We start from the raw sequence: 19,384 nt of genomic DNA, 5'->3' as shown, positions 1-19,384 counted from the left end.
GTTGTTATGCGTGTTTGTTGTTATCATTCTGCTGTCTGAAGTCCTAGAGGAGTATAGCCAATAACCAACCCTTTGCCGATTATACCATAAATGTTCCTTGGTTTAATATCCAGGCTCTGCGAGTTGGGTCTCATTGTGAATTGTGGCGCAAGGGTCCCGGAAAGTTCTGGATCTGGTAATCGCCATGCTCAATTTGCACGTTTGCTGAGTGACCGCTGTAGCCTGAAATACTCAGGTGAGACTCGATTTCCCCATTTGGTCCGGACCGAACAGTGTAAATCCTTCTGTCTTTGGATCGCAACCGGCCTGGCTCTATGGCTGTCCTCCATCAGATTCTAGATCAATTTGTCCAAATCAAGACTGAGCTGATGCCGTCTTGAGCGGAATCGCCACAGCAGCCAGCGGACTACTAACCATAAGAATGGTTTCGATTCGGCCAGGTTTAATGCCTGTCGGAAGGAGGTGACTTTTAGACAATTTTACGCCTACGCTGCAAGTTCGTAAGAGATGCAACAGGAATTCTTCATAGGCCAAAGGGCCCGGGATCACCGTCAGGAAATAGATACCTCCATGTTGGAAACGTTGCATCAACTTGGATCAACTCTTGGGCGTTTGTTTGCTTTTGCAGACTCAACTTGTAAGGACAGATCTTTTCTCCGTATTCAGATGTTGCAGTTCTGGCCGTTGACCTCTCATTTGCTCTTCGCATCAACAGCGCTGCGGTATCATGACAGTGCCGACGGCAGCGAGCTCTCTTCCCTCGAGGACGTGAAGTCTTGCACTGAGCCCGTGGAGGTGCGAGCATCCAACAATGCCTCCGTTCGACCGCCTCCTGGACCGAAAGGTCTTCCGCTGGTGGGAAACCACTATGAAATCTACCCAGACCCTTTGGGTAATTACGACCGCCTTTTCTCACGCTACGGCCCGGTGATCAAGACCACCAACATGGGGACCACCACTTATCATACCAATGATCCGGAAATCGCCCGCCATGTCCTTCGAGAAGGAGAATTTTTTACCAAAACTACTTCTGACCCCTCGCATCCGTTATTCTACATGCAGCTCCAATCGTCTTTGTTCACGTGCGACAGCGACTCTCCCGCATTCCCAATCGCCCACAAGTTCATCCCACCGGCGCTCTCGCCACGAGCTGTGGCGCATCACTTACCTCTGGTTCAAGAATCGGCACGTTCCATCTTCCCCGTGCTCGACCAGTTGGCAGACCGCGATTTAGCCTTCAACGTCTATCATTACATGTTTAAATTGGCCGGACAAGTCATCTGGCGGGTTGTGGTGGGACAAGACCTGGACCATTTTAAAGCACTCAACACGCCTCCCGCAACGACCATTCAGCTCTTCGGAGAGTTTCTGTCTCTTATGAAGAAGACGAGCCTGCGACCCAAATGGTATGGAAGTCTTCCTTTTGGAGACCCGGCCCGCCTGCGCGTTGTGCAGCAGATGTTGTGGGACAACGTGGAGAAGGCCATCAATGAAAGCACGACGACAGAAGGAGAAGCGCTTCCCCTATCCGACCCAACCTCGTCACTGCGCGCGTCCTCCGTAGCGGACTTTCTGAGCCGAGCACGCGACAACAACGGAGAACGCCTCCCACAAGACATCCTGATCCCCAACGTGGTAGTTTTGCTTGGCGCCGGCTTCACCACCAGTGCTTCGCTTCTATCGTGGGCTCTCTATTCTCTCGTCATGTATCCCGGTAACCAAGAGCGGCTACTCCAGGAGCTGGTTGACCACGGAGAGGATGGGAAGCGGGTCTGGACATACGAAGAGGTTCATGCATTGAGATTTCTAGACTGCTTCGTCAAGGAGACGCAGAGGATGCATAGTCCGAGTTTCCAGACGGCACGCAACGCGAAGCAGAATGTTGTTCTCCCAGGGGGCTACCTGATTCCGAAAGGCTCAGTGGTCATCCCATGCTTCCCAAGTCTGCACAAGAATCCTGCTCACTGGGACAACCCAACGATGTTCAACGCGGACAGGTGGGCTGAGGAAGGCACTTCTGGTAATCTTGCGAAGAAAGGGGTGTACATCCCGTTTGCCGCTGGGCGTAGAGGATGCGTGGGTCTGAACCTGGCATTGCTGGAGGTGAAAATGGTCTTGATCCAGTTGGTGTACCATTACCGCTTCGAGGACTCCTCACCAGAAGCCGTTGTGTATGATCCTGAGTTCTTGGTTACGAGGCCGGTCAACTTTTACGCGAGTACGACCAGGCGGACCGAGTGGCCATCGCCATCGGAAGAGTGAAGGAAGGCAACGAGAACGATGGGCCGCAGAACTTATGAGTATAGATATTGAAACACTCTGTTTTTTAACATGGAATTGGCCAAGAATGCTATGTTGTATTGCGTTATGAATCGATCTTCAAAGTCATCACTTTGCGCCATACCGGCAAGTGAAAATTCGGTGTTCAGTATCCAACTGCCCCTGCATCAAGTCAAGCCCACCAGTCATTCGTCCCAATCCATGAGCACTCTTCAGGATGAAGCAGGAATACTTTTTCCTTGCAACCTGTTCCATTTTGCCTTCGTTGCAATAACCATGTAGTTCGACCGGGCTGTGTCCGACACGGTTCGTCTGCCTAATGCCTGTGTTGACTACGGAGCCGGCTAATGCGTTTCAAATATTTCAGAAAGGTTGTAACTAAGGGTGGAAGCAATCACAAACGGATCGGTGATGGTTCATTTGGTCAACGTGAACGGAATTTTCCCGAAAAGGATTCACTTTCGACTGTTTTAGCAAGTCATCTTCTCAGCTTGCCTAATCTGGTGCGGGCCGAGTTCCAGCTCTCTTTCAGCCCCAGTGCCGTTCAGCATTTGGGTCTTACAGCTTAGTACACTAAGACATGCCGCTTCAGCATTATTGAATCATTCAAGTTTGAAACAGTTTTCATTACAAGGTCAAAAAGACTCAAAGCCAATAGGCATAGTATTGGATCGTCTGATCTGTTACTAAAATCATTGCGTTATCCAAGTTCATGATACTGCTCTTGTTTCAATTTTCAACCTAAGCTATCTATTGTTATTAACAGTCCAGACATACAATGTGCGGTATTACAGCGAGTATCGCCCTTCCCCGTGCAGCTGTTGTCAATCAACATGTAAACGGGTATATTAACGGTCATTCCAACGGGAATGTCAATGGGCACGTCAGCGGCAACATTGCTTGTGAAAATTACAGTCACAATGACGCGCCTGCTGCAGGTCATACCAACGGCTCAACACTTGAAAAGCTTCGGAACCAGCTTCATGATTCCCTCCGGAGAATCGAACACCGGGGACCGGATGAGTCCGGCATCTGGGTCAGTCGGGAAGGCAGCGTAGGCCTAGGTCACTGCCGACTCTCGATCAACGACCTTTCGCCAAGTGGATCACAGCCTCTCACCAGCGACGACGGACAGATCCATGCTATTGTCAATGGCGAGATTTACGATCATGACCGCCTGCGCAAGCTTTGTGCGACCGAGCACAACTACAACTTCCAAGGAGAGAGCGACAGTGAGCTTGTTTTAGCATTGTACAAGATCTATGGCGCACCGGCCTTCTTTGAGCATCTTCGCGGCGAGTTTGCATTTGTTCTGTATGACTCTCGGCCCGGAAGCAAGCGGATCATCGCCTGCCGCGACAGATTCGGTATCAAGCCGCTGTTTTGGACGAAAATCCAGGGCAGACTTCTTCTGGCGGCGGAGAACAAGGCGTTTCTGGCCATGGGCTGGGAGCCTGAATGGGATGTCCCCGCGATGATCGATGGTGGGTGGATGATGGACGATCGGACGATTTTTAAAGGCGTGAAGAAGATTTTGCCCGGACACTGGATGGAAGTCACGGATGACCGTGGAATTGAGCTGCACAAGTATTGGGATGCTGAGTATGAAGACAAGGTGAGTAACTGCGCATCGCTTCCTCGTTAACAAAAGCACTGACATGGCTTAGACCAAAGTCGAGACTCGCACTATTGAGGAAATGGTTCTTGGAGTGCGCGAGCGCCTTGTCGAGTCCATTCGCCTCAGACTTCGCGCCGACGTGCCCGTTGGGATCTACCTCTCAGGCGGTATTGACTCCTCCGCCGTGGCGGGCATCGTCACGGAACTAGCCAGGAAAAATCACGTCAAGATTGGCAACGAAACCGCCACGCAAGTCACCTGCTTCAGTGTGCGGTTTCCGCAGGAGACCGGCTATGACGAGTCCAGTAAGAGCCATCAGCACTGCGAATATGACAAGACCTTGGTGACTGACATGACCCTGCGAAGGCATCGCGGACCGCACGGCGAAATGGCTGGGCGTTGAGACCATCAAGAAAGACGTTACGGAAGAATCCCTTGCCAATGACTTTGCCGACACGGCGTTCCACTGCGAGCACCACCACTTTGACCTCAACAGCGTTGCGAAATTCGCCTTGTCGACCTTGCCCCACGAGCACGGAGTCAAAGTCGTGCTAACTGGCGAAGGGTCCGACGAGCACTTTGCCGGATACCCCTACTTCCCGTGTGAATTCCTCCGCGAGCCGGACCTGTCGCAGCCGGACTCTCTCTTAGCCAGAAACCACAAGCTAAGGAAAGAAATGCAGCAGGCCGCGAGCACTGAGATGAACGCCATCTGGCGAGCCATCGGAGCCGACGTGTATGAAAGCACGGCCGACAGTGCCAACCTCTTGGCCGACGTCAACGGCAATACGATGCCTCAGAATCTCCTCTCCTGGCACCCGTCCATGGGATTGTTTGCCCCATGGGTGCACGATCGATACAAATTCAAGCTTGACTGTCGACGGACAGTCATGGCTGCGCACTCGACCGATGTTCGAGACAAGATGCGAGAGCGCTGGCACCCGCTCCATACGGCTCAGTACATGTGGAACAAGAGCTCTTTGGCCAACGTGCTGCTGTCCTGCCTCGGCGACCGTACCGAGATGGCTCACAGCGTCGAGGCAAGAACACCTTTCCTCGACCACCACCTGACCGACTATGTCAACGCCTTGCCCCCCAGCGTCAAGCTCGCCTATGCGGTGCCGGAAGAGAACGGTGCCGGCGAGGGCGGCAAGGACGACGTGCTCTGGAAGAGCGCCGGTTCGGCCTTGCGCTCTATGACCGAGAAGTGGATCTTGCGCGAGGCGGCCCGCCCGTACATCACCGAAGAGCTTTACCTGCGCAAGAAGCATCCGTTCCTGGCGCCCACGAAGTGGCCACGGGATGGTCCACTGCACTGCATGTTTCGGAGCCTCTTGACTCGCAGTGCCGTAGATGCTCTTGGCTTCGTGGACCACGCAGTTGTCGAGGACGCGCTTGAACGAGCTTTCGGCGATGCTGCCGACGCGAAATCGTTCCGAGTGCTCTGCTATGTCGGCTCTTGGGTAACCCTGGCGCAGAGGTTTGGCGTCAAGAAGGCTTCTGTTGGGGATTGGGCCTGAATATTGGTCAGGAAGTGTCCTGAATATCATATAGAATTAGATTTCTGCCCGTTGCCATTATGGCTTTGCTATTGGCGTACGTCTTCGATATTGTGCAAGCTCCAGTGCCGTAGAAAGTTCCCAGCAGGGCATTTGATCGAGTCTTATCTTCATTGTTCCATCGCGAATAGTCCGGTTTTGTGTCTGGGGATCCCTCAGATCAGTGGTCTTGTCTGTTATGGCTATCCAAAGGGGATCGGAATCTGCTCGTAGAATCTGACCAGCTGCCATCCAGGCGGCATAAATTTCTCATCCCATCTCATTCCCATCATTCTACCTCACCTTTTCCTATTCCTCTTAAACACAAATCATCACAGCGTGACTGCCTGACAGTCGGTCGTGTGTGTCGCTTATATAAGCCGCACATACACAAATCAACAAATCACCGTTTAGGTGCTGGCAGTGTCAAAATTAGGCACTGCCACCTGACAGACGTGGCGAGCAGAACAGCACTCGGGTATAGAAATAGCGAAAGTCACGATGCGCACACAGTCTCGCGGTTTCAACTCCAACTTCATCTCCAAATTAGACCCCAATTGTCCGTCCTCCACCCGTTCTTGTGCACATGCCACGTCAGTTTCAACGTCTACATTCCATCGGAATTCCTGGACCACCGCTCGCTTCCCTTGTGGCATTGGCACCGCCCCGGAGAGGCTCAAAACCACCAGGGCGTATTGACGATGATCCAACGTGCAGCAGGTCCACTGCAAGGACCTCGACTACGAAGTTTATTGCCGATAACACCCCGCAGGAATTGAATTGCGTGGCTTCCGAGACCATCCAGCACCCAAGGCATCTAGTCTCCTGCTACTCGATGCATTACACCCATTCGCCCTCCAGTCAGCCTCAGCTCGGATGACGGTCGAACGAGGCATTTTGCACGCATTCAAGCGAACCTAGATGACACCTGTTTCTGATCCTAAATCTCGGGTTGGCCGATCATTGTCCTCGTCCGGATGACCACATCTGCCCTTTGCATTCGAGAGGATCGGCTCTGTTTCAAGCACGACGTGCGTCTCGTCGACTGCAGAACCAATCCAAGCCAATGCCCGCCAACCACCAAGCCCCTCCTGTCATGACGGAGGATGCACACCCTCGAACCTCGCTCGCACACTCGCTACCTGTGAGAATCTTGAGCTATCCATCAACTTGTCAAAGTCTTCCCAGGCAACGTCGGCCGTGTGACGTACTGTTCAGAGCACGGCGTAGTCACGTCGCCTCCTGCGGGTAAATCCTCCCGCGCGCAAGCCACCACAGCTATGAGACAAATGGAAGCAGATACCACCCAGCCTAACCAAAGACAGCAGCGCCAGGCACGCATCGACTATATATCCTCTTAATTTCGACGACCGTCGAGCAGCACTGCTACCTCCGCCGTTGCCAGGAAGAACAAGGTTTTGAGTTACATCGCAACAATCTTCGAGCCATCGGATGACACCGGAATCGCCCACTAGTACGGATCCAAAGATTTCCAGACCGACCAGGAGGCCGCGGGCACTTTCCGAGATCAATATATGGTTGGTCCTCCAAGCTTGAGGGGGGTATGGCGTTCTGCTCTACGTACTGAGTGCTCTGGTGGGCAGAGCACAGGATAAGAGAACGTCCAGTATCCCGCATCGCGGTATGCGAATGATTTCTGATTTGCCCAGCCAGGTTGCCACGGCTCCACTGAGGAACATCTCAGGGCTCCCTGGCGTCCTTTTGCTTTTCCAGTGTGTCCTTGCGTTCTTCCCCGACCTTGGCCGTTAAACCCACAAAATCCCCAAGGGGAATTATTGGGCCTGTTTGTCCAGCATGGTGCTGCTCGAATCCTGCACAACCCACCGGAATAGAGTCTCATTCCCCGTCTTGGTCAAGGGTTCCTCAAGCATTCAGGCCCGTCACCGACCATTTCATTCCTCTTTTTGCTTGTGGATGCGGCCAAATCCCGGATGGATGAAGGATCGGACCAGTTTATGTACGGCTTCCGCAGTAAACATCATTCTGATGATTCGAGTCCCAGATGATGACAACCGCCAAGGGCAGCAAGCCCCTGCAGCAGCACAGAAACCCACCAACCTATTAAATCGTACATTCCGACCCAAATCTCCAATTTAGTCAGGTCCCATTCAAGCCTCTGGGCCTTGTCTAGAATCTGGTTGCCTGACAGTGATGCCTTGCGGTCCAGGTATTGTTGCAAAGCAAATTCGCTTGGCATGCTGCATACTACTCTACTTCGTACGGTTGCACATAAGACCGGACGCAAGGACAGTCAGTCGTTTGCCAAATGTGCCAAACGTGCGTATTTCAGCTCCCAATAGCGATACAACAGCGGCCAGTTGATTGAGAATTCCAGAGTACGGGGCGCCATCCGTTAAGCCGTTTGGCTCGTCTAATCCAACCGCAAAGATGTTGTGCCCAAGCCGGAGCATCGCACCGCCCACATGCACGACCGGTTCGATTGCTTGTACCTGCAAACTTTTCTTCCTTAACAACCGTATTCCTCCACGTCGGAGCTCACCTCCTAAATTGTCAATTTACGAAGAAACCCCACCGCCGCCCAGCCTCTGTACTGCCGTATGCCGGCTAACATTCTTGGGGTGGCGCCTCGCAAACGAATCATCGCCTCCGGTTTCCCAGGCTGTGTTCCACCCGCAGCACCGAGATTCATCGCCCGGGGACCGTCCAACTGCGCCCGGCTTTTACTCGTTGACGGGACCAGCAACGTTCCATATTGCACCACTTCAGCCAACCGTTTGATACAATCTCTGACTAGCGCTGGCGCGGCCCACCGGCTGCCCCGTCATATCTCTGCTCCCGTCCAATACGATACCTACAGCATCGTTTCGGGGGCTTGGGCACCTTCAGATGCTAGTCTCAGTGGTGTCTTTGGGCTCCTCGCCGAATCTCCAAAGCCTCTACCCCGCAAGGAACCCCGACCGCCACCCCTCCGTCCTCCTCCCCCGGCCACTACTCCGCTCCCCATGGCTCGCTTGCCCGCACCACTGCAGCTTATCCAGGCGGCTTGGGCTCGGCAGTCCGCCTAATGTCGGACCGATACCACAAATCTCCTAGGGGCCTTCAGCAAGACACAAGAACAAGACGCTCTTGATGCCAGTCATGCCCGCCAATGACAGTCTCTTATTGCTGTGGGTCTTTTCCTGCTCTGCTTGCAGGCTACCCTCCCTCTTCTCTCTCTGAATGACGTATGACAAGCCTTGTTGGATAAACACAGCGGTATCCTTGATACGGGGGTTTCTTGTTGCCGGGCATGGGTGAGAGGCAGCCCGCTTGTGCGCGGAAAGGCCTGTTTTGGCCCAGTAATGCTGATTGCCGCGTTCCTCAAGCCTGTTGCGCAAATAGGCAGCCACAGACTGAACCACATCTTTCTGTCCTGCCCCAAGACATGTAAGTCAGTTCAAGCTCATGAAGCCCACTCAAGCCTTCAGGCGTATGGTTAGTTGCGCTCTCGGCGGGGGACTTTGTGGACACAAGGGAATGCAAAGCCTCGACGATCGAGCTTGGGGCCTCTGTCCCTGCTTGGTGTCTCTCCTTCCCCGCGCTGGACCGCCTGGGATGAGTCTGTGGCGCTCCTCGGCGACCAAAAGTCAGTGAATGCGCCAAGTGCTTGGCTCTCGCGATCACTTCTCACCATTGCGGGACGGGTGTGACTGGATGAACGACTCAGACGCCTTCAATTTTTCGCACGTTACATTCTGCGGCATCGAGACGCGACGTTGACAAGGAACCTGCGTATGTGTCACATGAGCAGTAACTATTGCCTCCCTTCGTCTCCCTTGATATTGTTATCCCGGTTCCAGCCCACAAGCACACGCTCGTTTGTTCGACGGACCCCCCTGGCGCAAACCAAATCCTCGTCGGCGCGGGCTGCAGGCAGAGAGGGAAAAGCAACATCTACAACCCGCCAAGCTCTCTCACGGCAAGGTTGAACACACCCAGAAGCTTTCTCCTGGGTCGACAAACCCAATCCAAAGGCCAGACTCTTGGAAGAAGTCCCCGTCTTCGCGTGGAGCAGCATGGGCTGGCAAGTTGATTAGGTACCACGTCGATCTCAACCAGCCTTCTCGCGTTTCGCAGGACCAACTCCAAAGAGTCAAAGCTTATGGAGTGTGTGCGGGGACGCCAAGAAGGCAGCTTCTTGAGTTACTAGGAGAGGATCATCGGCTGTTTTCATCTGTCCCAAGGGGACGGGCAAGATACGGGCGAGAAGCTATAAAGATCCATGGCCTCCCCATGCGGCATGCCCTTGCTGACCTCTTCTGGCTGCACTTTATACGGGCCGAGCTTCATTGGTTTGTGAAGCCATACCAGACGTCACACACACAGCCTCGCCGCGTCAAACTCAAGCAACATCCTAAGAGCAAGGCGCGAAACACGTTGCCTGTTCCATCGCCATCATGGCTGACAAGATTCATCCCGAGGGGTAAGTCTCCACCGCCCACCCTCTCTAAGACAGATGCGCTGACGCTACCTTTCACAGTGAAAAGGTCGCCGACATCTCCGGACACCATGAGGAGCGCGGCACCGGCCAGCCTGATCCTGTCGAGCTGAGCCGTAACATTGAAGCGAAGTAAGTTGACTTCGGATCGGTATGAACGCTTGGTATCTGACATTGGCTGTCTAGGATCAAGAACCCACTTGAGGGAATCACTTACGATCAGCTCATGCGTGACGTCGATGTCTTCTGCCAAGAGCACGGCCTACAGGAAGAGATCACCGTTTTCCGCAAGGGCGCACTTGTTGCCCAAGACCCGGAGAACTACGAGAACATTGACGGCACCGAAGCCCTGAACGAGGCCGAGATCACGGCGCTCCGTGAAGAGGTTACGCACAAGTGGCGCTTGCCCAAGAAACTCTACCTGACCATCATCACCTGCTCTATTGGTGCTGCTGTCCAGGGATGGGATCAGACCGGTACCAACGGCGCCAACATCTTCTTCCCCGAAGAGTACGGCATCGCGAGCAACAGCACCCGAGACCGTCTTATCTTAGGTCTCGTGAACGCTGGCCCCTACCTCGGATCCGCGTAAGTAGTGCTTTGGAGTCTTTCTTTGAAACCATTAGCTGACCTATTTCAGTCTCTGTGGCTGCTGGCTGTCTGATCCTCTCAACCATTATTTCGGTCGCCGCGGTGTCATCTTCTTCTCTGCCCACTTCTGCATCTGGCCTCTCATCGGTTCTGCGTTCAGCCACAACTGGCAACAGCAGCTTGTGAACCGTCTTCTCATGGGAATCGGTATGGGCGCCAAGGCCTCGACTGTTCCAATCTATGCCGCTGAGAACTCCCCACCGTCCATCCGTGGTGCTCTAGTTATGTCTTGGCAAATGTGGACAGCTTTCGGTATCGCATTAGGAACGGCTTTTAACCTGGCCGTCTACTACGCCAAGTACAACTGGCGCCTCATGCTTGGTAAATTGAAGAGTAACCTCTACATACTCCAACGCAGACTGACCCCGATCTCACAGGTGCTCCGTTCCTTCCCGCCGTCCCCCTCCTCCTGTTGATCTACTTGTGCCCCGAGTCACCTCGTTGGCTCATGAAGAAGGGTCGCTACCACGACGCCTGGAAGTCCATGATCCAACTCCGACACAACCCGATCCAATGCGCTCGCGACATGTACGCCATCCACGCTCAGCTGCAGCTTGAGAGTAAGGTTTTGGGCAAGAGCAACTACGCCAGCCGCTTCAAGGAGCTCTTCACCATTCCCCGTGTGCGCCGCGCCAACTTGGCTGCTTTTACCGTCATGATTGCCCAGCAGATGTGTGGTAAGTAACAAGCACATTTTGGAACCGCCAAGTCGTCATCTAACAAGCCAACGCAAAGGCATCAACATTATCGCCTTTTACTCCACCACCATCTTCAAGGACGCCAAGATGGGTGACTTCGAAGCTCTGCTCGGTTCCTTCGGTTTCGGCATGGTCAACTGGCTGTTTGCCTTCCCGGCTTTCTGGACCATCGATACCTTTGGCCGCCGATCTCTACTCTTGTTCACCTTCCCCCAGATGACCTGGACTCTCTTGGCGGCTGGTCTCTGTACGCTGATCGCGCCTGGCGTCACCCGTACCGCCCTGGTTTCCCTCTTTGTCTACCTGTTCGGTGCCTTTTACTCCCCTGGCGAGGGTCCCGTGCCATTCACCTACTCAGCCGAGGTCTACCCCCTGTCTCACCGTGAAATGGGTATGGGTTTCGCCGTCGCCACTTGCCTTTTCTGGGCTGCCATCTTGGGCATGACGTTCCCTTTCATTCTCGACAGACTCAAGGTCGTTGGCGCATTCGGCCTCTATGCTGGTTTCAACGTTGTCGCCTTCATCATGATCTTGTTTTGGGTTCCGGAGACCAAGCAGCGCACCCTCGAGGAGCTTGATTGGGTCTTTGCTCTCCCCACCAGTCGTTTCGCCGCCTATCAGGTCACCAAGGCCATCCCCTACTTCATCAGGCGCTGGGTCTTCTTCGACCGTAGTGCTAAGCTGGAACCCCTCTACACCTTTCAGCAGCCCAACCGAACCGAGCGGGTTCACAGCTCCGACGAGGAGAAGAAGACCTACTAGGTTTCGGCCTGCACAAGCATGTTGCGCCGTCGCGCGCATCATGTTCTCATGAGTTGATTCAAAAACACTTAATGAACGAACAGGGGAGGATTGAGATATACCCAGGTGGAGGATGAGCTTCCCTTTCTCGCCTGCCGGGTACTCTGGCCCGCCAGCTTTCGCGTGGACGGACGTGTGTTCGTTCCTACGCCTTGTTGAACCTAGTCTGCATGGCTTGGTATAAACTTTGACTCGATACCAATACTATTACATCACTCTCTAACCCGCGTTCCATGCCGTGACTGTGTGGCCTGTGTCTCGCGGTACCCTGTCCATCTCGACGGAGACATATGATCCTGATGCTACGGAAGATAGCGCTGGTGTTACAAATCTTCCTGCTACAAATGGTATTTCGTGGTGTTGAAGCTCTGTTTGAAGTGCGAATTACTCCTTGGACACTGTTGCCAGGCCCATTGCCGCCCGTAGTTATTTACAAATCTAGTCTAAAGCGAAATTGATGAACCGCGACTTGCCAAGACGAGCAGCGCTTCCAATTGCCGCTGCTGGCGAGGCAGTTCCCCACCCCCCGCAATGTAGCAATGCCTCTTGCTGACGTTTCAAACTCTCTTCCGGACTTTACACAACTAATAATCATGTCCAGACTCTTATCGTACAGGACCATGGCTCGACGCTTGGCACGTCCAGCCTTGGCATGGGGCTGATTGACATTGTACAGACAGGCGTAGATGGGGCCGGGGTGCTTTGAGACGACAGCGCTATGAATAGGCTTCTTCGTCATGACTCGGCTGCGGCTCTATTGCGTATCGGCAGGATAGGTCCACGGAAGTGGATGCGATGACGGGGATAGAAGGATCGACACATGTTCAGGTACTAACATTGGCGACCCCAGTACGCGAAGCTTTTTGTGATGGCTGCTAACTCGATGTGACGTTTTGGTAGCGGTTCCGCTCCGGCAGCAGGCCCATCACCCGCCCCATCGCTCCAGAATCTCCCTCTTCCTCTCGCTCCTCTGCCTTGCCTTGCCAGCGTCAACCCTCTCGATCCGCTGCTTGACCTTCTCAACCTCCTGCCCCAACACGGCGATCGAAGCCTCGATTCCCTCGTCCACGAGCCGCACGTCCCCAAAGGGGCTCTCGGCCAGCAAGCTGTCCCGCAGCAACTGCACGGCAAGCTTGGCGTCCGCCAGCTGCGACGCGGCGGCGCCTTCGAGCGTCTCCTGCGTGTTGCGCGCCACGTCGCGGGCCTTGGCCTGCCTCTCGGCGAGGATCGCGGAGAGCACAGCCGTTTGACGGGGGCCGTCTGCGGCGTCTTCGGGGAAGGCGATGGCGAGGGATCGGAGTAGGGCTTCGAGGGGAGGTTCGTCGAACCCCGAGGAGCGCCGACGGTGGTTGCGGTCGCGGTCGCGGGATGGAGATCCTGGGCCGGCGTCGCGGCGGCGGACGGGGGAGACAAGGTCCTGGGTAGGCGTCTTCTTTTTAGGAGTCGAAACTGGGGCGGCGAGCTCGGCACGAGCTGTGGTGAGAAGGCTTGCGGTCGCGGTCTGGTGGGATTGAAAGGCCTCGATGCGGGCAGAGAGGCGCTCGATATGGTCGACGAGGTAGTCCAGGCACTTGTCGATCTGGTTCAGTTAGATGCGGGTTCATCTTAGAAAGAAGACTACGCGGAAGGACGTACATAGACGACGGCTGCAGCCGAGCGGTGCAACGACTGCCCGTTCTTGCTGGACAGCGACTTGAGGGCCGGTTCGAGGTACTGCTGCTCGACCGACATCTGGGCCACGGGGAGGATCTCGGCGTAGAGAGACTCGAGCTCCTCCTGCGAGGACTTGACATCGTCCGAGGGGTGCGATGTCACGCCGTTGTGGTGGGCGGAGCTGAGCGCTTCGAGGTAGAGGCGGTCGAGCTTTGTGCGCACCGTTTCAACGGTGTACTTGATTAGTCTGTGACAAGGTCAGTGGGACATCTCGGGAGAAGGTTGGTAGAGGCGTGACGGGGGATGTGTACCTCATGCAGATCTCCCGAAGCTTTTCGACGTTTTCGCGGTCTTCCGGGTCCTCCGTCTCGAGCTCGAGGCCGAGCTTGCGCAAACTGAGCAGGAGCTTGTCGTCGGAGTGCAGTAGGCTGTCCAACGTCTGTTGGAGACCGTTGCCAGAGACCTTGGACTGCTGTTCGAGGTCCGACGCTTTGTATTCGAGGCCTTGAGACAGCTCTTCGACCTGAAGTTATGGTCAGTGACACGGTCTGTAAGTGAAGGCAGTGATACACACTGAGGTCATCAGCTTTTTACGCTCAGAATCATGCTTCTGATTACGCTGGAAGACGAGGTCGGAGCGGGCCTCCTCCACTTTGGCGTTGCTCTTGACCAGCTTCGCCAGCGCATCCTGCTGTTGCTTCAAAGTCTCAGTCTGCTTCACGATGGCGGCAGTGGACCGGTTCAGTTCGTCAATGGCTGTCTGGATCTCGCGCTCGCTGAGAGCCTGAACGACGGCCAGGTCTTGAGATGCCACCAGCCTGTCTATCTGGCCGGATTTGTCGAGGCTCGAATACCTGGAAGCGCTTCCTGTAAGACATGCTTCCCAACGTATGCGACGGGGGGGGGGGGGGGGGCTGTGAGTGAACTTACAGGGCCAACTCGTCTCTGGATAGGAGATTATCAGGACCTAGATGGAAGCGGGCCCATTCAGTGAACGCAGTGCCATGCTCCGGATCGTCGAGGGCTGCCTGCAGGGTGTGTCTGTCGATGGCAATACCATAACCTCGTATGATGTTCTCCAAGCTTGAGACATCCATATCGGCGGGTGCGGACGGGCAGCAAGAGCTTCACAAAAGGCGTGGTCATACAGGGAAAGCCGGAGACGGCTTGTTCTTTTCTCCTTGCGTAAGGCCTCGTGTTCGAAATGAACAGGTTTAGACTCTAGATGCCGCACGTGGGCAAAGTTCCGAAGCAACGAAGGACGGCCCGTACCTTGGGTGTCTGACTTGTGATGGCTACAGCTTCAGCCTTGACCCGGAGTAAAGACTAGAAGAAAGTGGCAGCGAAGACGGATGGCTGGTGTCTCGTTCCTTCAAGGATACGGATGTAGCAAAGCACACGGGATGTTGCCGTCCAATGACGGAAAACGGATGAGCTTGTGACGTGATCCGCGAGCCCACGGCCCAAAAGCCAGCGAAGAGTCAAGAAACACAGAATCTTTCCAGGTTCCGACCTTCGTTGGGTGCAGCCGATTCACTGCAGTCCAGGGGAAGCACACACCGCTGCCGCGGTGCAACGGGGGCTGGCGATGTTCAGCTTGAAGTCGCGTAGTGTACTCGCGTCTCGGCTCGGGCTGCTTTCGCTCTTTTGGGAAGGAGAGTTGCGGGACGAGCCGCTGCCTTTTCCTTTCTTTTCTTTCTTTCTTCCCCAAAGTTCAAACGCAAGAACTCGCTGAAAAATGAGATGCAAACCGACAGTATGTCAACCTGTCAATTAAGCGAGTGCGAAGTCGATTGGGCTCTCCGAGCAAAGAGGAGGTGATGGTGCAAACAGAACTGGAAACGTCGGTCGGCAACAACAGAAACCCACCACCAACGGGATGATTGACTAAGCCATTTTAGGAATGATACCCCATTACCAAGCCAAGCTGACCAACCACACGTTCCGCTTCGACGGCTTCCAGCGTGCACGGAGCTCTGTGCGCCTCCGTCCGTTATCCCGTCTGGTCTGCAGCGGCCCTATCCAATGTCATGCGCGGTACGTACCTCGATGCATAAGTATCCCATGTTGTATTTGGTTACGTCCGGAAGACTTACACAACCCCAATGTCCAGTCCTCATCATCCTGAAGGAAATAGAACACATACACAGCCGTTGACCAGCGGCCTACAGAAGTGGCCTTTCATCCCGTCTTCGCTTTGCACACGCGCCCTTCCAGATCCAGAGGACCCCAACAAAGACCAACGGCCAACCGCTACCTTCCTGCACAGCATCAAGCAGCTAGAGATTTCTGCAAGAGACCACTGTGCTATCACGGGCCAAACCTACATCACATGTCGGATAATAGCCAAAAAAAAGAAAGAAAAAAAGGAAAAAAGGGAGGGAAAAAAAATTAACAACATCATTCACCTCCTCAGGCTGTTTCGGATCTTGTCTGCAGCAGGTGCCGCTCTGTCGTCAATCCGCCGTGCTCACTCAGGCTGGGTGCAGAGAGCATCTTGAGCTAAAGACAACACGCCAGGCACGTTTGGACCTGGCCTTGAACTCATCTCCAACATGTCACTATTGACAGATGCAGAGGCCCATTCCTAGATGCTTAGATCCTTTGCGTTTGGGGGCCCGTTGTGAAGTCCCTGCAGCAGGTCGTCTATCGGGATGCCTAACACAGATCGCCAAGAGTCCAAGACCGTACGGCACGGTCCGGATGGGGGCTGTTGGGACATCTTCGCTCGTCGATGATAAGAGATGCATCGGGCTAGTGTTCTATGGTCTCCCAAATAACCAAACCAAACAGAGACGAAGCTCGCCTTCGCCTCGACATTGGATAAGTCTGCCCTTGCTATCACCGACAGATGAGATCTTCCTGCGGTACGCAAAGGATGTTCCGGCACTCGAGGATCGGCTCGCCTCCAGTCGAATGGCATGACCGCGGTATATCTTTGCTTGTTCGCATTCGCGTCGGTTCGACTCTCCTGGCTTCGCCACTCATTCCGACGGAAGCCAAAGAGAGCAACTGAACCCCATCCCTCTTGGCCAGTAGAGCGTTTGTGATGCCATCCCGCACACCATCTCACCCAGTGGATCCCATGTACATACAGCTTCACCTTTACCGTCCCTTCTCATCCCATCTCGCCCATTCAGCGTTCTCCGACCATGGGATTCGGCATCTAGCCTACCCGTGACGTGTCAAAGGGACTGTACCGTCTAGTCCATCTCTCGTATCCTTTCCTCCTTCCCGTGGATATATACTGGACGTGTGCGACGCTGGCCCGGGAAAATAGGAGCCTCTTTGTGCTTTCATATGTCCCATTCCATCTTGTTTTCCCTTTTCTGCTTGATTGGTTCACGGCAGACTCGCCGTTACATCACTTTGGGAGACTTCTGTCACACCTCACACACACATCAACACTCTTGTGTCCCTCCCCTCTCAATTCCAGACCATGATTACAAACGTCTCTGCTCGCTTCAAGCTCCTGCCTTTACAGTTCCGTCGCTGTCTAAGACATTTCACATACAATGCCCCCAAGGTATCAACTCGCATGCCACTGCGAATGTTCCAGAGAGGCAACGACGAGAGGAACAGCAGCACTAGCAGCAGATCCCGCGCATGGATGACTTGCGGGCGTCCGTTCGTTGAGCGGATGGGTCGCATCTTCTGGGTCGCGGTCATTTATCTTGCTAGTGAGCTTGTCATATGGGGACTCACCTTGGCTCTGAGATCAGTCGGGCTTCAGTTCCTCTCCTCCATCATGGGGATGGTCCTGGTGTTTGCGTTGATGGTGTCCATCTCACAACTTCATCCCGGGTCGGATAGTTTTTACTACCACAACGTCAAGTCCAAGGTTTGTCGAATTTCTTGTCTTCTTAACCCTACTTCGGAATGCTAACGTGCACAGGTCGACTTCATTAACAGCAACCTTGGCGTCAGTTTCCCTGTCCCGATCGTGACTATCAGCAAAGAGCAGCTCCTTGGCGGCCAGGGCATCGGAAAAGTGATTGGAAACTTCTGTAAGTCACATCGGCTCCATCTTGGGACTCGCCAAAACTAACAAGAAAGTGAATACCAACGTTATCTTCTGGGGCCTCGTCTTTGTCCTCTCCTGGGGAATCCTGGCTGGGCTTCTCAGACTTCCTCCTTGTTCCATCCGCCACCTCAAAACCACTGAGCCTGAACAGCCGTGGCTGCCCAAAGTCACCGCCGCCTCTCTGCCGCGAATCGAGATGCCACCGCATACCCTCAGCCGCAGGGCGTCAGAGACGACAACCCTGAATGGGACCGTGACGACCGGATATCACACTGACAAGGAAACAGGACTGGGTCCAGAGTCGAGAAGTGTCTCAGCTTATTTCACTGACAGCGACTGCCCGATGCCTATCACGCCTCGATATGCCAGAGGCGAACAGCAAGCCTGCACATCGCTTTCAAGCTCACCACACACGGACGACTCTCAGAATGAACGGAGCGCGTTGGCCAGCTGGGTCAGAGAGTGCTACCCTATGGCCCTCGCGATCTCCCTCTTCATTGTCATTGGCATCCCAGTCTCCCACATCACGGGCGACGACCGAGTCCTCGACGGCTGTATGCTCTGGTTCGTCTGGATCAGCAGCACAAGACTCCAACGAACCTTCGGCCGAAACCACCTCCTCGTCGACTTCCCCAGCATGAAAACCACAGCCACAACGGTCCTTAACCCAGTCCTCTTGACGACGCTCATCATGACCGCTTACACCCGTGCCAAAACAGCTGCACAAGATGTGCTGATCGAACACACCCTGACCGTGTTCAGCAGCGGCACTTCCCTCTCCGACCTCTGGACACACCGGGCCACGGGCTGGGACCTCCGAAAAGGCCAGAGGGATTGGTTCGGCGCGGGCGACGCGGCGCTCTCGATTTTGGAATGCGGCATCGTCGTTTGGGGTTTCAAGCTGTATGAATGTCGCCGGCAGATTTGGTCTCGCGCTGGGGCGGCTGTGGTCCTCATCTCAATCGGCATGGCAGCGCTCAACGTCTTCGTCTCCATTTTGCTCGGCAGCGCAGTCGGCCTCGGTGGCCCCGAAGCACTGGCCTTCGCGGCGCGGAGCACCACGCTCGCTCTCGCGCGGCCTGCCATGGAGGCTCTCGAGGGGAACCAGGTCGTGAACGCGGCGCTGGTGGTGAGCAATGGTATACTGGGCCAGCTGATGTACCCTTTCCTGCTTAGGAAGTTAAGAGTCGAAGCGCTGGACGAGAACGAGACTGAAGACGGTGAGGCGAAAACGGATGGTGCACTGACGATCGCGGCAGGAGCTGCGATTGGGATCAACGGCGCAGCCATGGGCGTGTCGTATGTTTACGGGAGGAAGAGCCGGGCTGCACCGTATGCAGCGCTTTCGATGACGGTATTCGGGGTCATGACTGTGGTTTTCACTGCAGTTGAGCCGTTTACCAGCACCTTGGTGGCCTTGGCGCATCGGTGATTGGCATTTCTGGTACATATGATGTTGATGATTAGGGGCATACTGGACGGCGGCTTTAAACAGGCAGCATAGAATTGATTCACCGGCAGATAGACAACAGGAGGCATTTTTCCTCCCATGCAACTCATGAAATCGTCAGATGCGCGTGGTATTTTTTGGTATACAGTCATGCTTGCTGCAGCATGGTGACAAAGCGCGCGACAAGTAAGTCACTGGAGCTCGGCCCAAAG

General features: G+C 54.6%; 5 protein-coding genes across 5 annotated transcripts; 4 read left to right on the top strand and 1 right to left on the bottom strand.

Moving 5' to 3' along the window:
- Positions 1-666: 666 nt before the first annotated feature.
- Positions 667-2,262, top strand: ColSpa_07734 (cytochrome P450; the record flags this gene model as incomplete). The annotated part of the gene is made up of 1 exon (XM_049273946.1): positions 667-2,262. One exon carries the CDS (start codon positions 667-669, stop codon positions 2,260-2,262), a length of 1,596 nt encoding a protein of 531 aa, XP_049129903.1.
- A 796-nt stretch (positions 2,263-3,058) lies between these two features.
- ColSpa_07733 (amidase chyE) lies at positions 3,059-5,418 on the top strand (the record flags this gene model as incomplete). The annotated part of the gene is made up of 3 exons (XM_049273945.1): positions 3,059-3,895; positions 3,948-4,203; positions 4,265-5,418. The coding sequence occupies 3 exons, from the start codon at positions 3,059-3,061 to the stop codon at positions 5,416-5,418; spliced, it is 2,247 nt and encodes a 748-aa protein (XP_049129902.1).
- A 4,436-nt stretch (positions 5,419-9,854) lies between these two features.
- On the top strand, positions 9,855-12,006 carry ColSpa_07732 (putative metabolite transport protein YwtG; the record flags this gene model as incomplete). The annotated part of the gene is made up of 6 exons (XM_049273944.1): positions 9,855-9,880; positions 9,938-10,027; positions 10,082-10,483; positions 10,536-10,867; positions 10,924-11,223; positions 11,282-12,006. 6 exons carry the CDS (start codon positions 9,855-9,857, stop codon positions 12,004-12,006), a joined length of 1,875 nt encoding a protein of 624 aa, XP_049129901.1.
- Positions 12,007-12,970: 964 nt separating this feature from the next.
- On the bottom strand, positions 12,971-14,795 carry ColSpa_07731 (uncharacterized protein; the record flags this gene model as incomplete). Its single annotated transcript, XM_049273943.1, has 5 exons — positions 12,971-13,624; positions 13,681-13,945; positions 14,010-14,221; positions 14,273-14,552; positions 14,629-14,795. The coding sequence occupies 5 exons, from the start codon at positions 14,793-14,795 to the stop codon at positions 12,971-12,973; spliced, it is 1,578 nt and encodes a 525-aa protein (XP_049129900.1).
- Positions 14,796-17,137: 2,342 nt separating this feature from the next.
- On the top strand, positions 17,138-19,154 carry ColSpa_07730 (uncharacterized protein; the record flags this gene model as incomplete). Its single annotated transcript, XM_049273942.1, has 3 exons — positions 17,138-17,539; positions 17,594-17,705; positions 17,755-19,154. 3 exons carry the CDS (start codon positions 17,138-17,140, stop codon positions 19,152-19,154), a joined length of 1,914 nt encoding a protein of 637 aa, XP_049129899.1.
- Between the last annotated feature and the right edge of the window lie 230 nt (positions 19,155-19,384).

Source organism: Colletotrichum spaethianum (assembly GCF_022836535.1).
Source record: "Colletotrichum spaethianum MAFF 239500 DNA, contig20, whole genome shotgun sequence".
Taxonomy (NCBI): Eukaryota; Fungi; Ascomycota; class Sordariomycetes; order Glomerellales; family Glomerellaceae; genus Colletotrichum; species Colletotrichum spaethianum.
The sequence above is the reverse complement of the archived record's forward strand: the minus strand, read 5'-3'. Positions and strand labels throughout refer to the sequence as shown.